Genomic DNA, 22,616 nt, shown 5'->3' with positions numbered 1-22,616 from the left:
AACTTGAATTACTTTATTATAGTGTGGTTCATTATTCCATAAATGGGGCTTCTGTTGCTTAGACTTTTACGATTTGCTTTCATTAAACAATAGGATGGTAAAACTTCTACTATGTGAAGAACATTAGTAATAAATCAAAAATTTAAATAAGAATGCATGGCAAGAAACTATGAAGAAAGTATTAATAGATTTGATTGTTTAAACAGGAAAAGTTAGAAAATTGCAAAAAAGACATCTTTATTAAAATTGAGACGCATTTGCTCACTTTAAATAGTGTAGCCCTCTTATAGCATTTGAAAGATCAATATTTGTACTATTTAAAAAACACAGTTAAAATTGAAAGCGGAATCCATGAAATTTATAAACATAACAAAAGAAGAAATATAAATGGCCAATAAGCTTAAAATACATTTACTCTTCACTAAGAACCAAAGACATAATAAATACCAAAGTGAAATTGACAAAGGTTAATAATGCTCAGGCTTGGAATGATTAGTTTTGAAATAGGCATTTTCATATAACACTTTGGGGCTATAATAAATTCATTTTCTTGAGAGATCAGTTGAGCAACACAAATCTGAAGCCTTCAGAAAAAGTTCATGCCTCTTTGCTTTTCAACTCCACTTCAAGAAATTTACTTCCAGTGAAGTGGCTTACGTGTGCAAAAATAAGCCTAAAGTGTTAATAGCAGCATGGCTTTTGAAGCAGAATATTAAACTTTCAGAATGTCTGTTAGTTGGGAATAGATTAAATAAAATGTATTTGTATGGATAGATATTTATGTGTTCACATAGATATGTATACAGAAAACATAAACAGTAGTTATCTAGGGCATTTGAGAGATGGGGAATTATAGAGGAACTTTGTTATAGTATGGTATATGATCTTATGGTATTGTAATCAGAAAAACTTAAAGGATATTTTTACCTCAGAAAAACAATTTTAAAACACAGGGAGTCACAAGGACATTATGCTAAGTGACATAAACAAGTCACCAAAAAGCGCCTTCGGTGTGATTCCACGGGCTTCCCTGTTGGCTTGGACAGTAAAGAATCTGCCTGCAATGCTGGAGACCCAGGTTCGATCTCCCAGGGTAGGGAAGATCCCCTGAAAAGGGGAATGGCAGCCCACTCCAGCATTCTCGCCTGGAGAATTCCATGTACAGAAGAGTCTGGTGGGCTATAGCCGATGGGGTTAAAAAGAGTCCAGCACAACTGTCAAGCTTGTGCTCTCACCAAAGTATTCAAACTCATGTGTAACAGAGTAGAATTGTGGTTGCCAGGAGCTGGGGGTAGGAGGGTACAGACTTTTGTTTCAGTTCAGTTCAGTTCATTTCGGTCGCTCAGTCATGTCCGACTCTTTGCAACCCCATGAATCACAGCACGCCAGGCCTCCTTGTCCATCACCAACTCCCAGAGTTCACCCAAACTTACGTGCATCGAGTCAGTGATGCCATCCAGCCATCTCATCCTCTGTCCCCTTTTCCTCCTGCCCCCAGTCCCTCCCATCATCAGGGTCTTTTCCAATGAGTCAACTCTTCACATGAGGTGGCCAAAGTATTGGAGTTTCAGAGATTTGTTTAGTGGGTATAAAATTCCGGTTTGCAAGATGAGAAAAGTTGTAGAGAGCTGTTATGTTACACAGCAGTGTGAATATAGTTAGCACTACTGAACTATACTGTTTAAAGTGACTTAGAAATTTTTTTGTTTTATGTGCTTTTAACTAAAATTTTTAAAAAATAAAATACAACCAGGAATTCCCTGGCAGTCTAGTGGTTAGGACTCCAAACTGCCACTGCAGGGGGCATGAGTTCCACCTCTGCCAGGGGAGCTCAGATCCTGCATGCCACACAGCATGGCCGAAAACAGATACACATGTAACATAATCAGTAATAGCACCGTGACTTTTAAAGACAAAAGAACAGAATGTGAGTGATTTCTGTGACTACTGGAAGTTTTCATTCTTAAGTTAAACCAGTGAACCAGAGTTCAAACTGAGGGGAGATGTGATGTTTTCCTTTGATATGTATACATTTTATTTCACATGTGGATATTTTCCAGAATTTGAATAAATAGTATCTTTATGTTTGCTTCTGCTTTCTTTATTTGAGATATAATTGATATATAAAATATTGTGCATGTTATTATTCAGTATTTGTGTATTGTGAAATGTTTAGTACAGTAAACATCAATTACCACACATATACACATAGATACAATTATCTTCGTGTGATCAGTTCAATCGCTCAGTCGTGTCCAACTCTTTGCGACCCCCATGGAATCGCAGCATGCCAAGCCTCCCTGTCCATCACCAACTCCCGGAGTTCACTCAGACTCGCGTTCATCGAGTCCGTGATGCCATCCAGCCATCTCATCCTCTGTCGTCCCCTTCTTCTCCTGCCCCCAATCCCTCCTAGCATCAGAGTCTTTTCCAATGAGTCAACTCTTCGCATGAGGTGGCCAAAGTACTAGAGTTTCAGCTTTAGCATCATTCCTTCCAAAGAAATCCCAGGGTTGATCTCCTTCTGAATGGACTGGTTGGATCTCCTTGGAGTCCAAGGGACTTTCAAGAGTCTTCTCCAACACCACAGTTCAAAAGCATCAATTCTTCGGCGCTCAGCTTTCTTCACAGTCCAACTCTCACATCCATACATGACCACTAGAGAAACTATAACCTTGACTAGACAGACCTTAGTCGGCAAAGTAATGTCTCTGCTTTTCAATATGCTATCTCGGTTGGTCATAACTTTTCTTCCAAGGAGTAAGGGTCTTTTAATTTCATGGCTGCAGTCACCATCTGCAGTGATTTTGGAGCCCCAAAAAATAAAGTCTGACACTGTTTCCATTGTTTCTCCATCTATTTCCCATGGAGTGATGGGACCGGATGCCATGATCTTCGTTTTCTGAATGTTGAGCTTTAAGCCAACTTTTTCACTCTCCTCTTCTACTTTCATCAAGAGGCTTTTTAGTTCCTCTTCACTTTCTGCCATAAGGGTGGGGTCATCTGCATATCTGAGGTTATTGATATTTCTCCTGGCAATCTTGATTCCAGCTTGTGTTTCTTCCAGTCCAGCGTTTCTCATGATGTACTCTGCATAGAAGTTAAATAAGCATGGTGACAATATACAACCTTGACGTACTCCTTTTCCTATTTAGAACCAGTCTGCTGTTCCATGCCCAGTTCTAACTGTTGCTTCCTGGCCTGCATACAGATTTCTCAGGAGGCAGGTTGAGTGGTCTGGTATTCCCATCTCTTTCAGAATTTTCCACAGTTTATTGTGATCCACACAGTCAAAGGCTTTGGCATAGTCAGTAAAGCAGAAATAGATGTTTTTCTGGAACTCTCTTGCTTTTTCCATGATCCAGCAGATGTTGGCAATTTGATCTCTGGTTCCACTGCCTTTTCTAAAACCAGCTTGAACATCAGGAAGTTCACGGTTCATGTATTGCTGAAGCCTGGCTGAAGAATTTTGAGCATTACTTTACTAGCGTGTGAGATGAGTGCATTTGTGTGGTAGTTTGAGCATTCTTTGGCATTGCCTTTCTTTGGAATTGGAATGAAAACTGACCTTTTCTAGTCCTGTGGCCACTGCTGAGTTTTCCAAATTTGCTGGTGTATTGAGTGCAGCACTTTCAAAGCATCATCTTTCAGGATTTGAAATAGCTCTACTGGAATTCCATCACCTCCACTAGCTTTGTTCGTAGTGATGCTTTCTAAGGCCCACTTGACTTCTTGTGATAGGAACTTTCAAAATCTGTTCTTTCAGCTGCTTATGGATTTGAATTGTGAAAATTGAAATTTAACTTCAAAACTGTTAATTATTATAAAAGTAAAGCATTGCATAAAATATGGGCACCAGTACCAAATTGGTTTTGCAAAGGAAACTTAAATAGACTTTTGTAAGACATTTTTAATCTGAATGAGGTTCAAACAGTTCCAAAGGAACCCCGTGATTTCACAGCACATTTAAAGGTAAATATAATGGGAAAATTCAAATATCTAAAATTCGGAATTAAACAAGCCATTTCTGAATAGTTACTTTATAGAAAATTATAGATTAATGTTTCAATAGAAAGAGCTAAAGATGCTAATCCCCAAAAAACGTCTTTGACTCCAATGAGACTATTTTATCCTATTAATCATTTCACCATTTACATTAAGAAGAGTTTTGGAACATCAGTATAGCATACCACTTCTTTGAGATAATTAATCATAATTTCTTACACCCTCATTACTAAAGTTTGGAGGAATGTATAGCTGGATTTCCAGAAAATGAATTGTAAACAAAATATATATATACTGTCGTACGTTAAATACTTTAACGTTGGTCTGTCTTGTTATTACTTCAAGAACAGAAAAGTGGGAAAGATAGTTGCTTTGAGATGTCACATAATAAACGTGCATTTTGTAATGTAAATATGTTACTTTCTCCTGCTAAGTGAATTGTAAGTAATGGGTATGTGTCTTAGTCTTTCTTTTTTTCGCCTCCTAATTATAGTGTCATTTGTAGAAATTCACATAATATGATTTTAAATTGGGAAATGTAATTGTATAGTATTGGACAAGTAGAAATTTACGGTGACTCTGTTCTAGAATTTATTTGTAAAACAACCATATTGATGTTAAAGTGCATAGATTAAATATGTATTAGTTTATTAGTGTGAAAATAGTATTGAAGTTAAATTTTCTTGATTAATCAGTGAGTTACTTAAATGAAAGCATAAAAATTTAATTACCCTTATGTTTTTCTCTTTTTAGACGGATTCCATTTCTAGGTACGTTTTACCTTTTTTTTTTAATCTTTTTCTCATTTCATCCTTTCTAAAAATATGTTGTTAGATACTGATAAATTTTTTAAGTTGATAGAATTATTTTAGTAATAAAAAATCTATAGATATTCAGATAACCTGATAAGTGTTGATAACTTTCTTCATCAGTGGCTTTACTTCTGGTTCAGTTGTCACAGTAAGTTGCTGGGAAAGATTTTTTTTTCAAATCTTTGCAATAGTGATAGTTTTCTTAAACTTCCTAAGTTACTTCAACATTGACCGTCTCATTATTCACATTAGAAGCCAATGAAATCCACCAGAATTTATTTCATCGGGGACTCAGACTCTTCTCCCTTATCCCTGCTTCAGATTACAAAAGAAAAAGCCAATGAAGACACTTTTAAAAAGTGTCATCTAGCTCAAATTGTTCAGTTTTTCAGAGAACCTCCACCAATATATTAATACTTGAATCTAATTTCTATTCCTCTTCTCTTAGCAATAATTGTTAACCAAAGCCTTGTAAAACCAAGGACATTTTTTTATATTCTGATGATTCTTTTGAATTGAAGTGTGGAGGCATTAGCATTTATCAGACAAAAACCAAATTCAGAACCAGATAATATTAAGATCCTCATCTTCAAAAGAGATATGTTCTTCTTCTTTAGGACAAACCTATTTCTGTTATCTCTCAGTATCTCTGAGGATTTGGTTCTAGGAATTTACCCCACCCACCCAACTCGATGGATTTCAGAATCCACAGATGTGCAAATCCCCTATATAAAATGGTATATTACTGTCTGTTTATTACTCTGGAAAGACTCTAGTTAGTTCATCATCTACAATGTTACTAATTTTAAAATACATTCATATGCCACTTACAGGAAAAGAACTACCAATTAAACTTTCATCAGTTGTAAGCCCTGTTCTGATTTCAGAGATGTTAAAATATGAAAAAATATATATGATTTACAGTTGTTGAAATAATTTATCATGATGTAAAACCAGTTTTGACTTTCAGATATAGAGATTTTTGAACTTCCTTCTCAAACAACGGAAGTTAATATTAAAAATAACTTCCCATTTATTTATTACATATCATGAAAGTTGATTAGATAACCGATAAAGGAGAATATTATCATTTTGGGATATCTACTTAAAATACTAGAATGCATGTTAATGTAAGTTGTGAAAGCCTATAATAAAGATTTTGACTCAAACTCATCTTTTGAAGATATGAAGTCAGTTCTACATCAGCTAGTGATCGGTATGATTCCTTGCTGGGTCGCTCTGGATCATACAGTTACTCAGAAGAAAGAAAACCTTACAGTAGCAGGCTAGAAAAGGATGATTCAACTGACTTTAAAAAGGTACTTGGGTTATTCAGTTATGTTTAATTAAAAATAATCTCTTTGTTGAGATTTTTATGTTTGGATATTACTCCTGGAAACTCATAGTTAAATCACTTTCTTAAATGACTTTAATTTTTCAGTTTTTGGCAATTAATGGTAAGTAGAATATAAATATCTGTTTGTTTGCCTTTTTAAAGGAAAGGGGAAAGTAACCAGCACTACCTGAGCATTGAAGTTTCTCAGGCCGGTACTGTGGTTGAGCTGAAAGGGGACATTGAGTAGGTTTGGAGTAGAGGGAGTAGGGTGCGTGTGTGTGTGTGTGTGAGAGACAGAGCTATCTTTTCTTTATTTGTTAACAGGAAGCAGCCAAACAAAGAATATGTCTTTTCCCAGGAGAATATAGTATTTCCTAGGTAACTGAAAACTTAGGATAGTTCAAGTGCTATTAAGGATGAAACTAGTTAAGAAATAAGTCCTAGAAACAAAGCAATCTAGAATTCTTAAGATCAAGATTCTTCATATTACAAACTTTGAATAAACCTAATGAAGTTAGTTAGAAGAAAAGGAAGGTTTGTAGTAATTGTGCTTGTCCGAGATACTTGGCAGCTATCTTAATTGCCCATGAAAGTAAAGTCAACAGAAGGAAGATAGAGGTCAGTTTATGTTAGGAATAAGATTCAGTCATTCATTCAGTAAAGAACTGAACGCTGAAGTGTACTCAGTAGTGAAGTTCTGCTTGCGGCCAGTGGAGATGGAGATACTGTCCCTGCTCCGATGAGTAACTTCCATGGAGTAGGCAGACAAACTTTATCATTTAATCACACAAACCAATGGATAATTTCTAAATTTGAAACCATAATCCTGAAGTAAAGACACAATTTTATAAAAGTGTATAGCAAAGAAGTGACACGATCTGAGGGTAGATTTCGTGTGGTACATACATATAATGGAATATTACTCAGCCATAAAAGGGAATGCATTTGAGTCCGTTTTAATGAGGTGGATGAACCGAGAGCCGATTATACAGAGTGAAATAAGTTAGAGAAAAACAGTTATTTCATATTAAGCATTTATATATTTGGGGCCTAGAAAGATGGCACTGATGAAATTATTTGCAGGGCAGCAATGGAGACACAGACACAGAGAATAGACTTCTGGACTCAGCGGGGGGCGGGGCGGGGCAGGAAGGAGAGGGTGGGACACGGAGAGAGAAACATGGAAGCTTACATTACCATATGTAAAATAGACAGCCAAGGGGAATTTGCTGTGTGGCTCAGGAAACTCAAATCAGGGTTCTGTGACAACCTAGAGGGGTAGGACGGGGAGGGATGTGGGAGGGAAATTCAAGAGAGGGGACGTTTATAACTATGGCTGATTCATGTTGATATTTGGTAGAAACTAACACATTTCTATAAGAAACTATCCTTCAATTAAAAAAAAATTTTTTTTTTAACAAAAGAAGTAAAACTTCAGCCAAGAACAGAAAGACAATTAGTAGTCAACTGGCAAAATGGGAGAAAAGATGTTTCAGATGGAATTGCAAGCACATAGACCAGCATGATGGTGGGAGGGTACATAATGTGTTGAAGTAATTAAATTTTTGGTATGGCTGGTAGAGATTGTTGTTTTGAAATTTTAACTCTTGCTGCTTTGTATAAAGTATTAGAGGAGGTCAAGAGAGCAATTCTAATAATGGAAATGTCTAGGTAAGAGATAAATGTAGCCATCTGTGGTTATAATATTAAAGATGAAGGAAAAATTAGTAGATTCAAGTGTTAAGAAAATATTCAAGAAATCGTTCACCTTCCTTTTAACTTTAGTAAAAATAATACAAGTATAATGATAAATGCCACTGACGCTCTATCTCAGTGTCCGAAATTAAAGAGGGAACGATAGGCAGAAAAGCTCACAGGCCCCAAATGAAGATAACAGCGGCTCTTTATGACCTCAGCTGTGGTCGCTGCATAGATATGTGGTCCTGTTTATCACATAACTGAGTTTTTTTGAATGGAAACTGAAAAGTCATGGTTTTCAGTTTAGTCATAAGTTTTAAATACTGAAACTAGTTTTTGAAGCATTTATGTGGGACAAACACGCCTGCATGACCAAAAGTTCCTGCCTTGAGACCACAAAGCATTTAAATATAATGTATTTAATGTATTTATTTAATGGCTCATATGTTACATCAATCTTCCTGCTTTAATATTGCAAAGTGATCACTGGGAAATCTTACAATAGTAAGAAAGCAGAAAAGTAATTTGTTTTTCTCCCCTAATTTGTATAGCTTTATGAACAAATTCTAGCTGAAAATGAAAAGCTGAAAGCACAGCTACATGATACAAATATGGAACTGACAGATCTTAAATTACAATTGGAAAAAGCCACCCAGGTTTGTACATTTTTTCTCTTTGTTACTCTAAAGGTAATGGTTGTCATTTATTCTATCTAAAAGTTGCATTGTAGTTTTCTCTTGTGTTCTGGATGTAAGTTTGGTTATTGATAATAGCTTATTTATTAATAAGGAATCAAGTTAATACAGCTTATTGGTAACTTTTATTTTTTCTAATATAGAAGTATTGCTTTATGGTGGAACGTCGAAGTATTTTTAAGCCTTTTAATATCTATGTTGTAGTACATGAAGGATTTTAAATGCTTATTTCCAGCATACCAGATATAGGAAAGCAGTAAAGGCATCTATACAGAATCTTGGGCTTCCCAGGTGGCTCAGAGGTAAAGAATCCACCTGTCAGTGCAGGAGAAGCAGGTTCAATCCCTGGGTCAGGAAGATCCCCTGGAGAAGAAAATGGCAACCCACTCCGGTATTCTTGCCTGGGAAGTCCCGTGGGCAGGGGAGCCCTGGCAGGCTGCAGCCCATGGGATCACAGAAACAGTCAGACACAACTTAGCAAATAACAGCAATAATTACAGAGTCTTCTTAAAGCCATACAAATTTTTTATAATGATTTTTATTCATTAAGAGTGTTTACTGTTTAGTTAAAAAAAAAACTGATTTAATAATAATTCTGAAAGAAGATAACAACCTGGCAGAGATAATTTCAGAAGTGAAAACTTGGATAGCCAAGCAGAACTAGGCCTTAGATCATACACATCCTAGCGTTGTATATACAGTCTAGGATGTGTATGATCTAAGAATTGTTTCCCAAGCTGTTTTTCCATAAAGCACTAGTTCTGGGAAATAGTAATAAGTGCTGTCTCCTCCTCTTCCTCCTCTTCCTTCTCCTGCTCCACTTCAAAACAAAACCAGAAAAGAGCTTTGTGACCCTTGTAACTGAGAAGTACTGTGTATTCAGTACCTTGGAGATTTAGCTGAGCTGATTTATATGTTAAAGGCTCTAAGGAGTCCTGTAAATTTTAAGGAAGTAAACTTGTTTAATGTTAAACATAAGACTTTCTAGCATAAACACATTTCTACAGTAAACTTTTAGAATCTAGTTTGAAAGCACTCATCTAGAATGGCATCTTCAGCTCTATAAATGAGACATTCCTTTCTTTGACTAAAGACTCAGGTAATGAAGGTTTACTATGAAGATACACAGAGAAGTACTGCAGAACAAGAGCACATTTCCTAGTGAGGTGTCAGGAAAACTTGGAATGTCATACAAGTTTAAACTTGTTGGCGTATACTGAAGTCTCATGGTAAACTGGAATGTCATCATTCTAGGTTGCTTTAATAGCTTAGTGAGCTGCCACAAAATATCATAACTAGTTCCCTGAAAATAGCTTTAGTTCTAGACATCTGGTCATAATATTTTCTAAATAAAAATGCCCATTGTTCCCTACTGTAGTATTCCGTCATTATGGTGACCCTGCTTACTGCCTTCTCTGTATGTTTCTCTGCTTTTCTGCCTACTCTGTTGCCACCTAATTCTTCCTATAAGTTTCTCATTGAAACTCTACAAGAGAGGAGAACTGATAGAATTAGCCAGTTACCATCAACATGGAGCAGTCTTGTTAGTGCCCATGGTTCTGTTTGTCTCCATTTCACAACACAACTCTTGCAAGCTGCCTTTGGGTCAAGTACCAATTTCTGTTCCCATTGACTGTGGTCAGAAAAATAAGTCACTGAATTAGAGTATGAGATATTGAGGAAATATTCAAAATTAACATCTTAGTTGGAACTTGTGTAAATGTCATTTCAAAAATTTAGGGGTACATGTAAAAATAAAAGTGACAGAATATTTAACTTTTTGTTTGACTTTATTGAGTTATTTACCCTGAGTATTTAAGTCTACTGTGAATCTGTGTATTTTTTAAAGCATTTCTTTGATAACTATTTATGAATATATATAGTAGTGGAAGTTTTGATAGTTGCATGGAATTTTTCCAAGGAAAACAATCATCTTACTAAGAATTAATCTTGACCTAGTAGATTGTGGACAAAATTTTTTTTTATAAAATTCAACAATCATTGGCTGATATGTTTAGTAAGCTAGGGAAAAACAGAATTGGAAATTCCCTAGTGGTCCAGTGGTTGAGCCTCCACACTTTCACTGCTATGGGCCCAGGTTCAATCACTGGTTGGGAAGCTAAGCTCCTATAAGCTGCACACATGACCAAAAAAGATGGTCTCTTTCATAGTTTTCTGCTAAGGACTGTAGAATCGTTGAATCCTGCTAAAGTTTTTTTTTTTTTTTTTTTTAAACCTAAAAAATTAGCACATGAATCATAAAATTGCTGAACTGTCCCTATATGAAAAAAAATAAAATGATAATTTTCCATTTAACATTTTATTAATTTATATGTATTTGACACTGTTCCAACAATTTTTTCTTTCAGTTGTTGTTTAATGTCTTTTTAACATTTTTCAATCTTTTTAGCATTTTACTATTCACTTGTACTTGTTTAAGTGGCACATTTAGCCTTTGTTTTGTTTTTCTAGCAATTAAAATATAAATTTAAAGACATCATAAGTATATCAGAATTGGCAGAAACAGTCTCATTTATAATTCTGAATTTGATTTTTAATAATAAGCAACTGGAATACCTAACTTATCTTTTTCCAGAAAGAGTAAGCACAAAAAAACCATAAAACATTTAAACAACAAACTAAGAATTCCCTGGAGGTCCAGCGGTTAGAACTCTGCGCTTGTATTACCAAGGGCCTGCGTTTGATCCCTGGTTGAGGAACTTAAGATCCCATAAGTTGGGCGGTGTTGGTCCCTCCCCAGCTAAAAATCATGAGGACTTCTCTGTCAATCCAATGGTTAGGACTGTGCTCTTCCACTGCAGTGGACACAGGTTCAACCCCTGGTCAGAGAGCTAAAATACCACATGCTGCACGGTGCCGCCAAAAGTCTATTTAGTTAAAATTTAAAATATATAAAAATAACTAAAACAACAGATTGGATCACCGTGATTGTTGTTGTTCAGTCGTTAAGTCATGACCTTTAGACCCCATGGACTGCAGCACGCCAGGCTCCTCTGTCCTTCACTCTCTCCCAGAGTTTGCTCAGATTCATGTCCATTGAGTCGGTGATGCTATCTAACTATCTCATCCTGTGCTGCCCTCTTCTCCTTTGCCTTCAGTCTGTCTTGTATGTGTATCTTCACCAGTGAGTTGGCTCTTGGGGTCAGGTGCCCAAAGTGTTGGAGCTTCAGCTTCAACATCAGTCCTTCCAGTGATTATTCAGGCTTGGTTTTCTTTATGATTGATTGGTTTGATCTTCTTGCTGTCCAGGGGACTCTGAGGAGTCTTCTCCAACACCAAGTACAAAAGCATTAATTCTTTGGCACTTAGCCTTCTTTCTGGTCCAACTCTCACTCCATATGTGAGCACTATAAAAACCGTAGCTTTGACTATATGGACTTTGTGGGCAAAGTGATGTCTCTGCTTTTTAATATGCTGTGTAGATTTGTCATAGCTTTCCTTCCAAGGAGCAAATGTCTTTCGATTTCATGGCTGCAATCACCCTCAGTGATTTTGGAGCCCAAGAAAATAAAATCTGTCACTGTCCAACTTTCCTCATCTATTTGCCATGAAGTGATGAGACCAAATGCCATGGTTTTAGTTTTTTGAATGTTGAGTTTTAAACTGTTTTTTCACTCTTTTCTTTCACCCTCATCAAGGGGCTCTTTAGTTCCTCTTCACTTTCTGCCATTAGAGTACTATCATCTGCATATCTAACATTGTTGATATTTCTTGTGGCAGTCTTAATTCCAGCTTGTTACTCATCCAGCACAGCATTTTGCTTGATGTACTCTGCATATAAGTTAAATAAGCAAAGTGACCATTTAAATTCCCAATTTACAGCCAGTCCATTGTTCCATGTCTGGTTCTAACTGTTGCTTGACTGGCTTCTCCGGTTTCTCGGGAGACAGATAAGATAGTCTGGTATTCCCATTTTTTTAATGAATTTTCCACAGCTGCTTGTGATCCACACAGTCAAAGGCTTTCACATAGTCAGTTAAACTATTAGTAATTGCCCTCTGCTCTTCCCTAGTAGCATATTGGACATCTTCTGACCTGTGTGCATACATAAGTGCTCAGTCGTGTCCAACTCTTTGGGACCCCACAGATTGTAGCCCACCAGGCTCCTCTGTTCGTGTGATTCTCCAGGCAAGAATATCAGAGTGGGTTACCATTTGCTTCTCCAGGAGATCTTCGCGACCCAGGGGTCAAACCCATGTCTCCAGCGTCTCCTGCACTGGCAAGTGGATTCTTTACCACTGAGCCACCTGGGAATCACTCTTCCAGCCTATGGAGGCTTATCTTCCAGTGTCATATCTTTTTTCTTTTCATACTGTTCGTGAGATTCTCACGGCAAGAATACTGGCGTGGTTTGCCATTCCCTTCTCCAGTGGACCATGTTTTGTCAGAACTCTTTACTATGACCCGTCCATCTTGAATGGCACTGCGCAGCATGGTTCATAGCTTCATTGAGTTACACAGGCCCCTTCACCATGAAGGCTGTGATCCATGAAGGGGAGATGGCCATGATTAGATCTTAATTTATATACTATGACTATAAAAAAGAAATCTTGCAAGAAGGATCAAAGAGTAACTGCTTTACAAACCCTGATGGTACAAAAATATGAATGTTGAAAGGATTGACAGAAGAGAAAATTATATCAAGAAATGTTTTTGAATTGCCAAATTAATGAAGTTGTGCTTAATCACGATGAACTGTTTGTGTGTGTGTGTATATATATAGTTTTTTAAAGGCTGTTTTGTGGTTAATGACCATAAAAGAGCATTCTTGTTTAGTAGTTAGCAAAAACTGTTCTTGGTAAATCTTTAAAATTGGTTATTCAATACATTGGCTTCTGGCGGAATGAACCTTTTGATGAATTTATTTTCAGTAAATTGAACAGGAATCCCAAGGGAAGTGTATGAACAGAGGTCATTGTAAATAAAAACTAAGCACTTGCTTTTTTACTGTCCCTGTGCTCAATACCCACATGCACCGCTCCCTGGTTTTGAGTGCAACATGTGGCTTAAAGCCCCAAAGGTCCTTTTCATCTCGAGATCTCTGTAGTTGACTGTATAGTACAGGAAGCAGAGAACAGAAAAATGAGACCTGAGCTTGCCAGGAAAAGAAAAGCTATGTAGCTGGGATTTCTTATAAGAGATATGATCCTTCTTACCAATTTTGGAACATGGATGATTAGAAAAGAAAACTTTAGAGAAAGAGCTAGCAAGACTAAGAGAGCCATGAAAGGGGAAGAGGCCAGTTTACAGGTCAGACTGCATGGGTGCAAAGGCACACAGTCTGGTCCAATCTACATTTCAGTCAGGGTCCTGGAATCTGAGCCTGCGGGCTAGCCTCTCTTCACTGTGTGTAGACAGAGAGCTTGCGCATGGGAGGGAAGACTGGGGTGTTTTTGGCTTTGTGCCCAGTAGTCAACCATCCTTGCTCTCGGCTTAACTGTAAAGACTTGAGGCAAAATGATACATAGAGGATGTCTAAGCATTCCTCTAATAAATATTTGTTTTAATTTCGGTACAAATTTTGTTTTCTCTTTTCTTTACTCACACTGTATTATTACTCCTCCTGAATAGCATTACAAGAGCAGAGGAGCATGGCAGGCTAGAGAACATGGGGGCATAAGGAGTCAGACACCCGCGCACACACACATGCACACACACACACAGACACAGTTACTATGATCCTCTCCCCTTCCCCATCTTTATTGCACTTACATCTCTTTATGTTTCTTACCTCCTTACAGAGACAAGAAAGATTTGCTGATAGGTCACTATTAGAAATGGAAAAAAGGGTAAGTGTTGATCTTAATGAATCATTTTCCCCCTTTATTTTTTGTATAAGCAATAATAGGTTTTCTTTAGTTTTGTTTTTATGGATGGTAGTTTTAGTTAGTTTAAATTGATATTTATTAATTCGATTATGAATGTTTTCTAGCTTATCCTCTTTATAGAGTCCTACAGGGTAAAATTACCTTGTTAAATAAAATTTAATGTGTTATACTTTTAATGGACCAAAAAACATGTCTTAATTCTGAAACATACACACTGTGGTAGTGAATCTGATATTTTTTAAATACCATTTATCTCTCTCTGATTGTCTGTGTTGATATACTTCAAACACATTAATCATATATACATTTGGTTTAATTCTTTGCAAAAATAAAATACTTCCATTATTAAAGTTTTTAAAGGTATGGAGACCAAAGTTTTGAATTCTTTTTAAAGTTAATTTAATATTTAATTTTGAGTTTAGATATTTAACTTAAGCAGGCTCTTTTAAACTAAAAAATTAGTATAAGAAAATCCTTTTACCATTTTATGTCTTTCTACAATTTCTTGTCTGGCTATGATATATTCACTTGTATTTTTCTCCTTTTATTATTACTATTATTGCTCAGGGATCTGGCAGTGGGCATAGGAATAACTCCACAAGTTTAGTCTGAACAGTTGAAGATGTATATAAATGATCAAAAGTAAATGGAAAAATGCTTAAAGAGTACCTGTAACACTACTGAGCAGTGGCTAGATTTTCAAGGTTTCAGCCACAGAAGAAGTTACATACTGTGGAGCTGTGATCTCTAGATCAAAGAGAGTCAAGAGTACTTGGTATATTTTCTTCCATTCCATTTCAAAAATAGCCAACTTACCTTTTTAATCCCCCTAAAAAGGAGAAAAGTGATATAAATGCAGAATCATAGACAAAAAGTTATCTATGTCATTTACTAAATTGTAATGTGTAATAACTACTAGTTTTATTATGATTTCATCAGGTTTTAGAAATCATTGTTCTAGGCTTTTTAAAAACCTATTGATCTAACTTGTAATTGCTAAATTTTAACATCAATTATATTAAATGTAATGTTATACATCACAGTATAACTTATGGAATTTTATATCCAAGATATGTAGAAATAGTAAAGAAATGTTTTCAGTTCTCCTTTATCCATACTAATAGTTGGGGTGAAAGACATGGATTACCATATACTTAAAATATTATTTGTTTCTGAGATAGTCACATTTTTAAAGAATATCTAATTTTTTGTGAAAATGTGTTTATTACAAAAATTTTAGCAAAAGATGAAAGTAAAATCTCCCTATCATGCAGAGATAAGTGATATTTTTCATCTAGGCTTATGCATTTAAATAATATACCCATGTTCATATTCTGACATTCCCACCTGACCTTCTTTTTCTGCCTGTCAAATGCAGATAAATTACAAAGCAGTCAGTCTACTCTCAGTTTAACAGACGTTGGTAGTCATAGTACTGATAATAACTGCTAACTTTCATTTAGCACTGTCTTACATACCAGGTAGGCACTGAGTTAAGCACTTTATATACATTTTTTTCTCTTAACCATATTTTTAAATGGTAACAAGTTTCTCAGATATAAGAAATTGCCTGCAACTTTACAATTGGCAGTTTGACAATCAATATAGTGTTCTTGTCTTGCTTTACCACTAATTAGTTAAAATCTTGAAGACACATAATAAAGTGAAGGCTGATGAGGGTGTTCCCTGCAGCTGGAGGAAATTTTCTATTGTTGATATTGCACAAAGTTATGAGGATCAAATATTACATGTCCTGGTGTTTTGAAAAGTGCGGTAGTTTTTATGAATGAGTTGTGGCTGTACTGTTACCTAGGAGAAAGTTCTTTTTATCAAAAATAACATTTTTGTCTTCCTAATAATGTTTAAACATGCTAATATAATAGAAAAACACGATACTTATAAGCCTATGAATAGGATTCCATCTGTTTTTTAAAATCACGTACCCTAAAAATGTTAACATTTACAGTAAATGTACTGCTTTACTAAGTATCAGCATTGATTATTAATCTGGGAAAGAATGTCTTGGAAATAGTGTCAATGTGATTAAACTAAATTTAAATGGTTTGTATCTGAAAGGTGACCGGCAAGAGTCAGTATCTTCTCGGCGGTATGACCTAACCAAAGTTTTAAGCACATTAATTACTGCTGCTTGCTTCTTGCATAACACCCTAGAATGCTTACTATTTAAGGGAGGATAAAAGTGCACACTGCAGTAATATACTGTATGTTGCCTTTGCCTGTCACTCTTTGAAACGAAGTGGTTTAAAATAAATGCTACAGTTGCTTCTTTATTAGATTCACTGCATTAATGCTACACAGGTATAAAACTAAATACAAAGCTCTAAAGTCGACTGGACGAATGATGACTAGTAGACATTGTGGGTGGAGGGATAACCATCTTTTAGACTGTTCTGAAATTTTAAAATACACATACTTGAGTCACGTTTGCTTCTTGCTTTTTCTGCTTCTTATCACTGTAGAGTAATTGCATCTCTGTGTGAGTTTTTTTTTTTTTTCCCTTTTCTATGCAATCTTCAGTCTTGAGTAGCAGTTTACTCTATCCCTAGTTTTATGTAAACTAAAAACAGTTTGAACATGTTATGTGGCATTTTACCAGAAGGTCAAAGCTTTAAAGAAAGAGCTTATAGGAAGTAATAAAGTAATGATCTTCATATTTATTTCTCTCAAATTTTGGAGAGCTCTTTACACATCACTGGCATCACATCTTTTTCTACACTGCTCCTGATTTGATTGTTTATCCTAAAGTGTCACTGTTTCACAATTTAGAAGAAAATTTAGGAGTATAATAATTATATCAGTAACATTAATACCTTAAATTCATCTAGGAACGAAGAGCTCTCGAAAGAAGAATATCTGAAATGGAAGAAGAGCTGAAAGTAAGTAAATAGTGCTGCGATGTAAACTCAGCTTTCACAGTGCTATGGACATTGTGTTCATGCATCGTTCCCAGAGTTGCTCATGCACTTTGTGAGTTATCTATGTCTTGTGCTTCTATTTCTTCCTGAAGTCAGGTTTTAGGTGAGCTAGAAAAGTATTTAAAACTCAAATTCTTTTGTTAATCTGTTTTTATGGCACTTTGGATGTTCAGGTATAGAATAAATAAGATGATATTGACTAAGATTTGGAATGTATCATTTATTCTTTACATTTCAAATATTCTGTTCCCTGGGGGGAAGATGGTATATGGGGATCATGCAAAAATGTTCTTTGAAAATGAAGGACGTTAGAGTAGTGGACAGAGGTACAGTTTATTGAACTCTGCATCACCTGTGAAAATAGACTGGTTTTGAATATTGGAAGGTACATTCTTTGCAGGTAGAAAAGCATAATATAATTAATTGATTAGCTCTTATTACACTGGCTTGTATAAAATAATATTATAAATTAATGAACTAATGCAAAGGATATTATGCCCATAGAATTAGAATTTTAAGATTTAAATGTTTTTCTATTGAATTATTAACCAAATAAGAAACCATCTTATTGGAACATTATTGAATAACTTTGGAGAAAATGTTTTTGGATTTTGTTTGTTTGTGTATTTCGTTTGGTAAGGAATTCTAGAACTGCGCTGTTTACTTATATAAATTTCATGGAATATTCTCTTAAGACTTAATTTTTTCTTCTTATATTTGTTGCCTATGATTCTTATATTTTCATTGTACTCTTCCACTTTCTTATTTTTTATTTTCTATTTCTTTATGTTCTGATTCCTGCAGAATCTGCACCAAATAAAGCAAATTCAAACTCTGAGAGAGTTAAATGAGCGACTGCTGACTGAGAATAGGGCCTTGACAAGAGTGGTAGCCAAGCGCTCAGGGTTCTGTAGGCAACTGCAGTCTGTGAATCTATAATTTATAGTTTCATCATTTCTTCTTAGTAGAGCCAGGCAGGTGTTCTTGTATTAGTAAGCGTGTCTTGAGCTCACTTTTACAAATTAATGCCATTGTGTCTGGAACTTGTCATGTAACTGTTTAATTGTGCATGGCTTCTCAGAATGTTAGAAAGTGTCACTAATTGTGTATTGTGACTGATAAGCTGCAGTAAACTAAGGGAATGATCTCAGCATTTAGATAAAAGACTTATCTGTACTTTTACAAAGCTTGTGTACATTTTTGACTCTTAAAATGTTTTAGTACTTAAAAATATGACTTTAATTCTTTACTAGAAAATGGAACACAAACAGTGTAACGTGTACTTTATATATAATTAATATATGTAGAAGCTGAAGATTAAACATAAATTATCTGCTTTTCAAAATAATGTCATTTAGGTCAGAACCATCTTAATTAACATTACTCAGTTCTCTATTCTAGAGGTATCCTAATAGATAAACTTCAGATTACTATATTGTATAATCTGCTTTTCAAAATAATGTCATTTCAGTCAGAACCATCCTAATTAATATTATTCAGTTCTCTATTCTAGAGGTATCATAAAATATAGTAATCTGAAGTTTATCCTAATATTATATTTTTATATATTTTATCATATTTTATATCCATACATTCAGAGCACAGGTTAAGAATTGATTGGTTCCACATAAAATTAAACTTCTCGTGAAGATTTTGCATAAGATAGTTTTGCAAGTAGTTTTACTTTTATCTAAATTGATAACCTAGTACATTTTGAAAGCTGAGGAAAGATACCTAATTATCTTGGAAAGTATGTTTTAATGTCCAAAATATAAGCTATTCCATTTCCTATCAAATCTGGCAGAGCACATGTCATTTAAATCATTCTTAGTAGAAAACCCAATTAACTTACAGTATTTCCACCCCCTCCTTCACTTTGTCTATTAAAAAAAACTTTGATACGTTTTCAGGGTCTAAGGGTGTGTTTTTTTATTTACTCCAAACATTAGTAGTATTTTCTATGCTTGGATATTTTAAGAAATTCAGACTTATTACTTTGGCTTGTAAATTATTTTAGTCTAATGAGAGTAGTAATTGCTTTATTATCATTTAATTGAGCACCTATCTTGGATCAAACATTATGTACCAGACATTTAAACTTAATACAAGGTAAATCATTTAAGGAATTTTAATAATTTAAAACAAGTCTGACTCCCTCAAAACTTCCCTAAATAATCAGGTTTTCTTGTGGAGTAACAGTGTGGATTGAGGTCTGACGAAACAAAGCAAAAGGCCTTAATTTAGGCTAACAGAAACTCTTAAAGGAATTCCCTTTAAGAGCCTATCCTAACATAAAAACAGTCTTCCTTTCCTTGGCTGCTCTAATATGGTATGCTTGTGAGTCATGATGTCAAGTGATTCAGTACATTTCAGTTGATAACTTCGGGAGAATAAACCTTTCATTTCATCATTTATTAAACTAATTAGCTTCACAAATTGTGGGGCGGGGCCTCTTTCTTCCTGATACATGTTTTAGTCCTTAGAAGTATCTATAACTGACAAAGCTTGTTCATGTGTCTTGTGGCAAACATAACATTTAAAGAGGAACACTGAATCTTATTATTGAATTCAAACGTTTTCTTCTGTTTTTCCTCTCACAGATGTTACCAGACCTGAAAGCGGACAACCAGAGGCTAAAAGACGAAAATGGGGCCTTGATCAGAGTTATAAGCAAACTTTCCAAATAAAAAAGCAGCAAGCAATGGAGTTGCACATGTTAGTAGCCCAGTGGACCATAATTGACCGTCACTGGAGACCTGGGAAGAAGCCTTGGAGACTGTCATTTTTGGATATCCTGCCAAATGCCCTCTTATCTAGGAGTTTTGTTTAATTTTCTGTTTTTTTTTTTTTTCTTGTATCAAGACCATTGTTTCATGTTAATGCAGCTGCTGAGAAGAATTTTTTTTATGACTGAGAAAACTTGTTTACAGCTCCAGCATATAAGGAAAGTGTTCAAGGCCAGATATGCCTCAGATATTTAACCAGTAAGCCTTAGTTGTACATAAATACTTTTGTGTCAACAAAAACTCAGCTCTCACAGAAGACAGTTATTCAGCATTTTTTTGATGTGCCACAGTTTCCAGTTTTTCAATATTTAATTTTATTTTAATTTGTTTTGTTTTTTGCTTTACATCTAAGTTTGGGTTTGTATCTTTTCATTCTAACTCTTCATGTGGCAGACTTTCTGTCGTCTCACAGCTTTCTCACTTCCAGAAAGGAGCGCTCGCTCCTCTGCAATCATTGTCATATATTGGGCTGATGCTGTTGCCCCCGCCTGGAACTGAATTGCTTGGTGGAGCATCTGCTTTCACTGTGTGTGCAATATGCATTTATTCCTTTTATGGATGCTTTAAAGTCAGTTGAGATTAGATTCTTTTAAGTCCTATTTTCTGCCTTCATTGGTCACTTTTTTGTTTTTGTTTGTTTTTTATTATTGTAGTATAAGACGTTAGGTTCTGTAATCTTCACATTCATTTTAGCAGGTACTGAGTGATGCTGTATATATAAATAAGTGTATTGTTTGATTTTTAGACCACCACATGGCATGCTTGACTATTATTTCAAATGTCTGTTAATGCAAAGTAGGCTACTCCATAATAGTGTTAAGAACAAAACTTACTAACAAAGTGATATAAAGACTTAAATTAACACATTATGTGGAGCCCTATCTTTACAAAAGTTTTCTACTGTAAAATGCTTTTACTTTTATTTGCAGTTTTCATTTGATAGTATTCAACCATAATTAAAGTTGCATAAGATAATTGCTTCACATTTCACGTACCTATATTTATCTGAGTGCTGTCTAAAACTGTTGTGCTAGCCAAAGTAATGCTCTGAAATCATTTGCAGACTTAACCCGTGAGTTCGTGTTAAATGCACTGTTATTGCCATGTGAAGAGGCATTGACTTTGATACCACCATCATGTTCAGACCATTTTATACATTTCAGTGGCCTTTTTTAAAAAAGAAAAGCAAAACCAAGTAAATAGTGAAGATGGCATTTATTTGGACAAATAGCTTTTATATTTTCATTAAACCATGCAAAAAGTACTATATCTTTCTGGCACATAACTGTCTCCTTAACCACTGAACAGTTCAGCCATTTGAATAAATTGTACATTGTAAAGCTTATAGTAGCTAATTGTATTATTGATTGTATTGTATACTATATTAAATGTGAATTTGTACCCCTTCATTTTAAAAGGTCATTGTGTTCTACTGCCTATTTTAGATTACGTTGGGGTTGGGAAAGGGTGTTTTGGTAAGCAGGATTTTAAGTCCTCTCTTGATTGGTTTTATGAAGATATAAGGTTATGCTCTTACTACCAAGCTCAGGATTCTTGATTTTTAAAGGTACAAGGATAGTTGTGGGAATTTATTTTTGGTTACATTTGAACTGTATGAATGGTGGGTCTGAATATAGAGAATTTCCATGGTCTTATGTGGACGTAAAACATACAGATAATTGATCAGTTTGAGTGACTGCAACATATTCTGGTTGCACAACAGTTAGGCATGCTAAGGATTATATTTGTGAAGTTTGGATGCCTGTGAAGAATGATTAAATACGTGTTTCTAATATTTTAGTGTTTTGTATTTAGGTTATTTATTCTTTGTATCTAAAACTGAACAGCTACTGTGCTATATTGATTTTATTGGTAGTATTGAGCAGACCTTGTTTCTGCATGAAACTAGTTGCAAAACCCACTATTTTGGAAATAAAAATGTATTTTGACATATACAAATAAAATGAATAAAACTATTTTAAATGTGTGAACTTTTACTGAAGACGTTTAAAACTTTGTTCTGATATTTAAATTCTGCATGGGTATCTTCACTAACTGCTTTACTTGGATTCCATTGGAATAATTTTTGAAATTGTAATATTGTGATAACTTGCACAACATTGTACATGCACATCTGTAAATTTAAGCTTAATTGCCATATTTATGCAATCTGTGTGTCAATTTGAACAAATGTTTATATATTTTACATAAAGCTATCTGTGTGCAGAATCTGAGAACTAGTTTTTTATAAGTGGGTAAAGAATAATGATGAAAGTGAGTTTCAAGATAGTAGCTTTGTAAGCATAAGACTTCATTTACCTAAGTATTTTGTGGCTTCTAAATTAAACCTGTGCTTTTTCTTAATTGCAGAGATAGACTTGGGAATACAGATAAAGATAATATTCCAGTGAAATGTAAAGTAGTAGATCATTCTCCAAACTAGAACTGTCCTAAATTCAACCCCAATCTAACTATACATCTGTAAGTAGATAAGAGACA

General features: G+C 35.0%; 1 protein-coding gene across 8 annotated transcripts in view; it reads left to right on the top strand.

Moving 5' to 3' along the window:
- The window catches only part of PPP1R12A (protein phosphatase 1 regulatory subunit 12A), a 169,590-nt gene extending 147,497 nt beyond the window's left edge, over positions 1–22,093 (top strand). For 6 of the 8 annotated variants that reach the window (XM_042246555.1, XM_004006214.5, XM_060412480.1 and 3 more), the window contains 6 exons: positions 4,759–4,775; positions 6,001–6,136; positions 8,403–8,507; positions 14,309–14,356; positions 17,242–17,292; positions 19,932–22,093. In XM_042246555.1, the coding sequence (XP_042102489.1) occupies positions 4,759–4,775; positions 6,001–6,136; positions 8,403–8,507; positions 14,309–14,356; positions 17,242–17,292; positions 19,932–20,018 (444 nt within the window). In that variant the 3' untranslated portion in view covers positions 20,019–22,093. Of the gene's footprint in view, positions 1–4,758; positions 4,776–6,000; positions 6,137–8,402; positions 8,508–14,308; positions 14,357–14,962; positions 15,375–16,471; positions 16,503–17,241; positions 17,293–19,931 lie in introns of those variants that run through there. The other 2 variants (XM_012173982.4, XM_027967166.3) reach the window with 2 other exon arrangements.
- The last annotated feature ends 523 nt before the right edge of the window (positions 22,094–22,616 follow it).

Source organism: Ovis aries, chromosome 3 (assembly GCF_016772045.2).
Source record: "Ovis aries strain OAR_USU_Benz2616 breed Rambouillet chromosome 3, ARS-UI_Ramb_v3.0, whole genome shotgun sequence".
In the NCBI taxonomy this organism is placed as follows: Eukaryota; Metazoa; Chordata; class Mammalia; order Artiodactyla; family Bovidae; genus Ovis; species Ovis aries.
This window is presented reverse-complemented; position numbering and strand designations above follow the sequence as displayed.